At 44.2% G+C, this 9,428-nt stretch overlaps 1 protein-coding gene across 2 annotated transcripts in view; it reads right to left on the bottom strand.

Annotated features, from left to right (window-relative positions):
* Nucleotides 1-3,208: 3,208 nt before the first annotated feature.
* The window catches only part of amt (aminomethyltransferase), a 37,754-nt gene continuing 31,534 nt past the window's right edge, over nucleotides 3,209-9,428 (bottom strand). For both annotated transcript variants that reach the window (XM_043708524.1, XM_043708522.1), the window contains exons 8-9: nucleotides 5,598-5,753; nucleotides 3,209-3,964 (exon numbers count right to left, since the gene is read on the bottom strand). In XM_043708524.1, coding sequence (XP_043564459.1) covers nucleotides 3,786-3,964; nucleotides 5,598-5,753 — 335 coding nt within the window. In that variant the 3' untranslated portion in view covers nucleotides 3,209-3,785. The remainder of the gene's footprint in view (nucleotides 3,965-5,597; nucleotides 5,754-9,428) is intronic.

Below are 9,428 nucleotides of genomic sequence, written 5' to 3' on the forward strand. Positions count from 1 at the left end.
AAGTTTGAAATGTAATACATTTTAAGGAGATGAAATGGGGTGATTAAAAAAGGGATTGTCTATGATGGGGTGGAAGACAGAAGATGTTCTACTGAGGAAATTTATCTACTCTTCAAAATAATGCAGTGGCATGTTTCACCATCATCTTAGAGATCATACAGTGCCTTGATTTAATGTCTTATCTGGAGAACAGCACCAGCAACACTGCAGCGCTCTGTGATTGCATTGCAACGTCAGTCTAGGGTGGGGCTTGAACCGACAACCTTCTCAATCAGAGGCATAAAGGACTACTATTAAGCCCAAGTTACCTCCACAAGTCTTGAGGAAAGAAAAATCAGTTTGTGTGCCCACAAATTCCTGCAATTCCTGTTGCTTGTCTACTGCCCATGAGAAACATAGTATTGCAGATTCACCCATTTCCCCTGGAGCATCTGAAGCCACTATGTGCCTTTCCCCCATATGTCCAATGTTCACTCTACAATTGATTCCATTGGAAGTCTTGTGCTGACTCATCACCTTCCGCATCATGGTAGAATCCTTCTTGTTTGACCAGGACCAAACTGTAAACGATTGTCACCTTCTATGGGCTCTGTCCCTCTCAACCAAAGAGTCCAGATGGGGATGCTCGTACACAGATCTGATGGTTCATGTTGTCCCTGGTGCTTGTAGTAGTTTCTGCTGATACACCACCTCTGGGCATGTCGAATGTTGCAAGTTTGGTAACAATGATCCTCCAAAAGTGAAGAATGAAATTCGGTATTTGTCTCAAATGTGGATCTACTGCAGCGTCATCCATGAGAGGTGCTCTGTAATGCACTGCTTTGCAGATCCTGGGATTATTTGCACTGACTGACTTGATATTATTTGCCCAGTCAGTTCCCCATGAGAAAACCTACTTTGGGATTCTGTGGTCATCCGTCAGATCTCCTCCATGTAAAACGTTTTGTAGTCTTCCCACTTACATCTTGGCTTGCAAATATCTGTACATCTGTACCCGTAGCACATTCTGGAAATGCCCTCATCTGTAGTTATCAGTGAATGACGCAAAGCAGCAATAAGCTGGAGCATGAAAGCCAATCAGAGTGAAAGGACATGATCAAGTATGGAATGGGAATGATTCAGTGAAAGGAAAGTGAATCTGGCAGGAGACCAAGATTCAGAAAATCTGACCAACAGACTTGAACCAACAATAGGTAGTGGAAAGAAAGGTCCCGACAGGCTCTTTTGACATTTCATTATTTTCTTGACCCAGGCTCGGTCACCACTGTTTACAGTATATCACACAGCCCAGTCTTTCACAGGCCACCCTCCACCTTGTACAGCAGGCTCCACTCATCAAATCACTGCGACCAATCAAAAAGGGATGGAGATAACAAATGGTTATATATTGTAATTAATCTTTAATTAAAATAGATCAGATGCTTGACTCAATCCCAATAAAAGTTATCAAATATAGTGTTGCAAAGTACAATTTTTAAAAATGAGAGAATCGTATGCCTGAAATTCATGACATCATCTTGACTGGAAAGGAGCATGGAGAGGAGACGATTCAGGAATATGTATCCAAGTGATGTGGAGATTAAGTTTTAAAGAGTCCAGATTATAAGAGGAAGAGAGGTCAAGGATAGCAAGGAGTTTGGAGCGAAGGTTTCCAAAGGGACTGAGAAGTTGGGAGGGAAGGGAACTGGGAAACTGGAGGGAATGAGATTGAGGAAAGCAAGGGGTCTGGAGGGAAGAAGGCGGAGGAACAAGGAATTTGGAAAAAATGTGAGGACTTAGGAGGACAGTTGCTCAAGGGGAAAGGGAAACTTGGAGGGAAGGAGCCTGAGGAAAGTGGGGTGTTTGGAACTTAGTTCGCCAAAGGAAGTGAGGAGTTTGGAGGTTCTGGGAAAGGCTGAGGTAGTGAAGGAGATGAGGCTGGTTAGTCAAACACTGAGGGTACTTTTTTCAGACAAGTTTAACACAGTCCTTCTTCACTCAATACTACTATATTTTGTGATTTTGCAGCTGTATTTCTTTAAACATAAAGAAAAGCAACATTTACTCAGGGAGGCCTTGATTTCTTCGTGATCAGGCCAGCCCCAATTACAGTTTGTAAACACAAGGCACTATTCATTACGTTAGCTGTAGGTATGAAATTGACCATCACCTTCACATATACATTTCAATACCACCCAATTAGAAAATGGCTCATTATTCTGTTATTGCAGCAAACTTTCAGCAATGTTGGTAGTTGGCATAGTCTCATTAGCACCCTTATTTGTGATTAAATTATAATTTGTTTCATTAGTAAGCACTCATATTCATCTGCAGCTGCAGTATCTAAGCTTTGTCCACAAAGGTTAGTGTTCAGAAATAAGGTAATCATCCCTGTTCCCACAGATACTGATAGCGACAGTGACTTCTGATTATGTTGAGATTGTTGGTAGGGACTCTTACGGTGCAGTGCTAGTGTTCCTATCTATGGACTAGGAGGTCCAGATGCATGTCCCACCTGCTCCAGAGGTGTGTAATAACATCTCTTAACAGGTGGATTAGAAATTTTCTTTGAGACTGTTGGTTATTAGATGCAAACAGGAAGTCACCTGTCATTCTCAAATCCTCCTGAAAGCAGCTGCTGCAGGGGGTGGCAAGGTCCCAACAGAGGTTACAGCCTGATGGTCTTCTGCAATGACTCCGTTTGTCGTACAACCAGTTTCCATTGTGCCCCGTAGACTCTTGGTTTGTGGTGAATTGGTTTACAGCAGGTGGGCTATTCAGATAGATCTTAGAAGTGAGTGAGGAGGGATAGATAGATAGTGACTGATAGTAACAGATAGACTGCAGAATAGCAGTCCAACTGGCAAAAAGTTGGACTGCTATTCTGCTACTTACTAATGCCTGCTGAAGAAGAGAGCTGTTTCTACTCAAATGCCCCTTGAAGTTTCACCATCTCAGCTTGTACAATGAACAGCCAAGTGTGCAAAATGCTGAGGCCACAACCCACCAGGCAGCATAGAATCCCTATAATGTGGAAGCAGACCATCGAGTCCACACTGACCCTCTGAAGAGAATCCTTGTAAACCTGCATTTCCCATGGCTAATCCACCTAGCATTTCCCTGGACACCATGAGAAAATTAGTATGACCAATCCACCTGACCTGCACACCTTTGAACTGTGGGAGGAAACAGCAGTACCCGGAGGAAACCCACACAGACATGGGGACACACAAACAGTCATCTGAGGGTGGAATTGAACCTGGGTCCCTGGCGCTGTGAGGCAGCAGTGCTAACCACTGAGCCACCGTGCCACACATGGTCAAAGAGGCAGTGGATGTAAAACAAAAACCACTCCCCCACATGGCTCCCCAAATTGAAGGCCTGGATGAAGAATCCTACCTACAACTTGAGGCCTTCGTACACAGATCTCTGCCATTGCAATAGGAAAGGTGTTGATCTACTCAGTTAAGAGTGGTGTTTATTGACCGTCTGTAGGCCTTGCTGTCAAGTTGCAGTATGGATTCGTGAACAGAAATGATTGCTGATCAGCTGAATGGAGCAAGGCCCAAATCTAGACAGCAATGAACAATGACCTCCCCATGTTCTTCATTAAATGCAATTTCATCCATCCTTCTGAAAACGCACACAACATTCTATCACAGCAGGATAGGGGATCAGAACAAGTCAACAGCTAACCTTTGTAAACCAAAGACAGATACAAAATAATCATAAAAATATAAAAGTCCTAATTAAATCTGGTCATCTTCTTCAAAGCGTTCATTTCACTCAATCTGAAAATGAGACAGTCACTTCACAGTGTAGTATTTAGATGGTACAAAGGGCATCTTGGAGACAGTGGCATCCACTATCTTCTTCCGAACCTCCACCTTTATTGGAGTGCCTGGCTTGCTGTACTCCGTATCCACATATCCCATGGCAATGTTCTGTTTCAGACAAGGAGAGGGGCATCCGCTGGTCACCTCCCCTGAGGGTGAATGAAAAGCAAGACTAAGAGGTTAGTACATATTCCATATTCTTTCTTATTGGTTAATTACGCAAATAATATTCAGATTCATTTGAGAATTATTCTGTGATTCGGCAGGGATTTTATGTCCAAGGAATACATTGATCCCCAGTTTCCTTATCTCCAACTCCTGACTGTCCATATCCCACTGCTGAGGAGCAGGTTCCTACAGAGCATTCCATTACCAAACACTGTGCTGCAGGGTCTATTCCAACCAGGACAGGGGGCTGTGTATGCATGGAGATTTCGCTGTCAACTATTTGTTGCTTGTCATCACAACTGGTCACTATCCACAGACCCTCCGCTCATCAAAAACTGTGCAACCGGTAATTGAACAGTTTGGGATATGAACACGAAAGGACAAAGGAATCGGATGTCCTGAAAGGAAGGAACAGTGTTTCTCCTCTATGGTTAAAAAGCATCTCAAGCCTAAAGATAGCCAGTTCATTTCCTCATGAGTTGCTGTAAGCTGTGATTTTAATCAATATGTCAGAGACCTTTATAAGTGGGAGCCAGTCACCCTGTACCTCCTGCAAATAAGTGAAAGCATCTGGAGAATGAAGATCAAAAAGCAGCATTTTGATTGGCAAATGGTTCATCTCAACAAATCATGTGAATAGGGGCCAGTGAATTGTCTTCCGAGTCTTTCCCTTCATCCATAATACTCGTGCTTTATTTTGGCTGTCTGTACGTGTGCATGGAGAGGAAGTTTATAAGAATTTTCACTACTAGGATTATAGGTCGATGGTTTATAATTGGTTATCTGTAGCTAGAGTCTCCTTCCCTCCCAGCAGCTACTGTGTACCGACACCAAATGGAACTTCGTGGTTCAAAAAAGTATCACACCACCAACTCAAGAACAGTGAAGGACAAGCAATAAATGCTGGACTAGCCAGTGACCCTGTATCCCATGTAAGAATAAATAAAATCTACATTTTGACACATTGATTAAGGGAAAAATATTGACCAGGACACTGGGGGGAAAAACCTCCATCTGCTGTGATTAATGCCATGAGATCTTGTACTCCCAGCCGAGGATATAAATAAGGCCTCAGTCTAATTTCTTAACCAAAATACAATAGAAATTGGTTGGAATTTGATGGAACAAAAGTTGAGAGTCTATGAGGACAGGGCAGGGGAGTGGGACTATAACTGGATTGCCCTACGGATAAACTGGCATGACTTGAATACCCTCCTGATAACTCTGACTGCAGAAAGTGCAATGTTTCTTCAGTACCACACTGGAACGTCAGCCTAGGCTACGTACTCAAGATGCAGGAGTGAGGCTTGAATGCACACTTTTCTGGCTCAGGCAAGAGTGCTCTCCAGGTTTGTGTAGCCAGCAACATTCACTCTTAAGCCAAGGATCCAGGAACAGAGATTGGCATGCTGACACTGTTCTGCAGCATTGACTTCTGGTACTAAATGTCACTGCCACGTTCTTCACCCTTAGCCCCTGCATTCCTTTCCCTTACAAATATTTAAATCCAATTTGTTGTAAAAGTTATAAGTGCAGTGTAATTCCTGATCCTCTACAGTTGTTTCTACAGGGTAAACCCCCATGCACCGTCCAGGCTGCGGTTCTGGAACTTACCAATGACTTTTCCGTCAAGGTTCAAAATTGGCGTGTGCTGCCTGACTGGGGGCCCAGCCGACATCAGACCCACTCGTTTCCGTTTAGTTTTCTCTTTGATCTGTCTCAAGATGATCCCAGCTCCGGGGAAGTCTGCGGCAGCTCTCCGCCGCTTTCCTGCAGAGAGAGGGAGAGCAAAGGGAAAGACAGACTGTAAACTAGGCCTTGACTCAGGGAATGACAGAAAACATCTTTCTCGTCAGAGGAGACAAATGTGCATAGCATATAAAGTCCCTTCCTCCTTGGGTGGTTAAAACACAAACACATTAGCTGTTATAGGAACGAACAGAACAAGGGTCCTGGAGATCGTGTGAGTGAGAAGGGAATTTGGATAATGGCAGGTGTTACTTAGAGTGTTTTTTTTTGATCATGTAAGTGATCACAGAATACTAATTCAAGTCCCATTAAGACCATACGACATAGGAGCAGAAACAAGGCCATTCAGATCATCGAGTTTGCTCTCCACTCAACCCCATTTTCCCCACTTTCTCCCCGTAGCCTTAGATCCCCTTGGTAATCAAGGACATATCTATCTCAGTCTTGAATGTACTCAATGATCTGGTCTCCACGCCTTCTGTGGCAATGAATTCCATAGATAAAGAGGTTTCTCCTTATCTCCGTTCAAATAGGTCTTCCCTTTAGTCTAATGCCCTGCCCTTGGGTCCTCGTCTCTCCTGCCAAGGGAGAAAGCTTCCCAATGTCCACTCTGTCCGGGCCATTCTAAACTCCACCGAGTATAGTCGCAGAGTCCTCAAGCATTCCTCATAGATTAAAACTTCGTTAAATTTGAGAACTTATTGAATTTCAAAATCTGGAAAGTAAATTAAATTAAATGTAAAAATGATGACAGAATGCAAGATTATTGTACATCTCCAACTGGTTTGCTGACATCCCATGACTCCCATTTGGATAGAGTGACCGTGGATTTGGGTGCTTTCCTTACCTAGAAGTCAGAAGGACCATAAAGTTTGGGCCTCAGTCCATATGACCCTGGCTCTGAATACAGGATCCCCCCACCCCCACTGTATCACCGCGGATGGTATGTTCCAAGACCTACCGCGGATCCCAAAACCACTGAAAATAGCGAACTCTGTCATTTAAATTGGAAACTTACCTCCCTGGCAGCCCCCGGAATTATCTCTGGAATGTTCCATGTAATATTTTCGGTCCGCGGTAAACCATGGATAACTGAAACCAGGGAAACCGAATCCGCGGATACAGGGGTTCCTCTCTGCAGGGTTGACACCCGGTGGGAATGCTGGTATTGTAAAGGGTTGGTGGGCCATGCTTTAGCCTTGGTTGAAGGTACGCCAAAGATAGTGTTTTATGAGGAAGACAATGGGAAACTACCTCTACTTCTCTTTTGAGTAAGTGGTTCAAGAATCTCACATGAGATTTGAGTTAAGATCTGCCTGAGAGGCCAAATACAACAGCTGTATTCTCCCAGTGTGAAGCCCATTTGATCTAGACATAGTATGCCAGCTAAAATTCTGGTGACTGTTTGACCATTCTTGTAACTTCCATTTATTTCAATGCTTTACCCTGATCACTGTTTTGACAGTGTCTCAGAAAATGGTAGTCTGCATGACTTGAGCGATTGGCTATCACTGGGATTTAAGAAGCTGAGATTCATTTGGTTTAGTAGAGAGATCGAGAACATTTGCAGTCTGCAGTTTTTACACTGGCTCAAATTTCACTAGGCTGGATTTGTAAATGGCACAAATGTAGGTGGGAAGGCAAGTGGTGAGGATGATACAAGAAACTGCAGAGGAACATGGACAGGTTAAGAGTGGGGAAAGGGGAATCCAAGATGGCGGCGATCTGATAGGTCTGCTGTGCTGGGCTCTGTACCAAGTAAGGTGGGCTTTCACCACCACACCACGGGAAAGTGTGTAAGGAATGAACAGGTAGGGAAAGAGTTAAGTTTTGGGTTGTGTGACAAAGGCTCAGCTAGCATGACTTTGACCAGATAAGAACTTGCAGTAAACAATGAGGTGCTGGAGACAAGGGTAGTGAGTTAATGAGTTGAAAAGCATCCATTACATAATGCTAGTTAACAAGGTTAAGAACATCCAGTGTATAATACCAGATGGCTTAATCTTTACTGTTGATGCTCGCTGATTGTAACGTCACCCAGTCAATATAAACGTTGCCTTATCTGGATGCTGCTCCCTGTAAGTGACTATATAATTCCTTAAGAATCTGTCGTTCGAGAGAAGACTGAGAACTCATGTCTCTATGCACATTGGTGACCGTTCTCTCCCCCTCCTGGGCATGGAATAAAGATGGAGAAGGTAAAGCCGTACTGTGTCTCCAAGTGTTTGCTCTGACTGATACGGGGATAGGGAAACGGGACGACAGTCCCTCACTAGTCACCCATTAGAAAAATCGATAAAACAAAGAAATACAAAATAACTAGAACCTTTTAAATTCTGATTCTAATGTTCTGGGAACAAGATGAAGATGAATAAAGGAAAGGGAGTGAGAGGATCGCAATAAACAGGGCACTCCCCTACAGTGTCGAGTACTCCCGCGGCGTTGCCTTTGAACCCGTTGGACCAGCAGGATATTGTCTTGGAGTTTGTGTAACTCTGAGAGAAAACGAAGTTGGTGCTGGAACTGATTTCTGCCTTGCTACGCTGATCGACACGTAGAAGCGGTTGAACAAAGGACCAGGCGTTGGAGACCACAGCGGAGAATTCGGAGGGGCGGATCCGAATACTGGAAGGTCAGGTTCAGGACCTGCTGGACCTGGTCGACAACCTTGAGAATCGAGGTCAACCAAAAAAATCTTATGGATGGTTGGGCTCCTGCAGCATGAGGAGGGTGAGAGCCTGGTTAACTTCCTGGAGCAGTGGCTCCTGCAGCTCCTGGGGCTGGAGGTTGAATCGTGCTGGGTGTGTATTGAGCGGGCCCACCAGATTGCGATGCGCAGGCCTGGGTCACATCTGCGCCCCTGCCCGGTCCTAGTGTGACTCCGGTGTTATAAAGAGAAGCAACTGATAATGGAAGCTCCCAGAAGGCTGGGAAAAGACTCCCAGGCCCTAGTGTACAAAGGTTCGAAATTTATGTTTTTTTCAAGATTTCTCTAGGGCCATAATCAAGAGGAAATCTTTTGATGAAGTCAGGAAGAGACTGAGAGACCTGAATATCCAATACTCTGTGAGGTACCCGGCAGTACTTGGCTTCAACGATGGAGGGTTTGTGTATAATTTTGACTCAGCAGAGAAAGCAAGGGATTTTTTGGACTCTTTGAAATAAATGGTCTGGGTCAGGAGAAGAAAAAAGCTATGGACAATGGCATATCCTTTCCTACAGGCCTGGTATTGCTTTGATGTAAAATTCCCTTTTTTTTCCTCTCTTTTAGTAATTTTTGATATTTCTTTGTTTCCTCTGGTTGAGGGGTGGTTATTTCTTTTATTGAAGACAAATGGGGTTAATCAATGGAGGGGATGGAGTGGGCGTCCACTTTTAACTCTCACGTGTGTAAATAATAGGTTTTCTTTGTTTCTGTATTGTTTGGTTTTGGAGTGTGGCCGTAGCTGGAAGGAACCAGGAGAGTTGTAAGGTTTGGGATGAGTGTCTCCTATGGTGGAGAAAGTGAGGACTGCAGATGCTGGAGATCAGAGCTGAAAATGTGTTGCTGGAAACCCGCAGCAGGTCAGGCAGCATCCAGGGAACAGGAGAATCGACGTTTCGGGCATAAGCCCTTCTTCAGGAATGAGGAAAGTGTGTCCAGCAGGCTAAGATAAAAGGTAGGGAGGAGCGACTTGGGGGAGGGGCGTTGGAAAT

The sequence above is a fragment of the Chiloscyllium plagiosum genome, chromosome 18, assembly GCF_004010195.1.
Source record: "Chiloscyllium plagiosum isolate BGI_BamShark_2017 chromosome 18, ASM401019v2, whole genome shotgun sequence".
NCBI lineage: Eukaryota > Metazoa > Chordata > Chondrichthyes > Orectolobiformes > Hemiscylliidae > Chiloscyllium > Chiloscyllium plagiosum.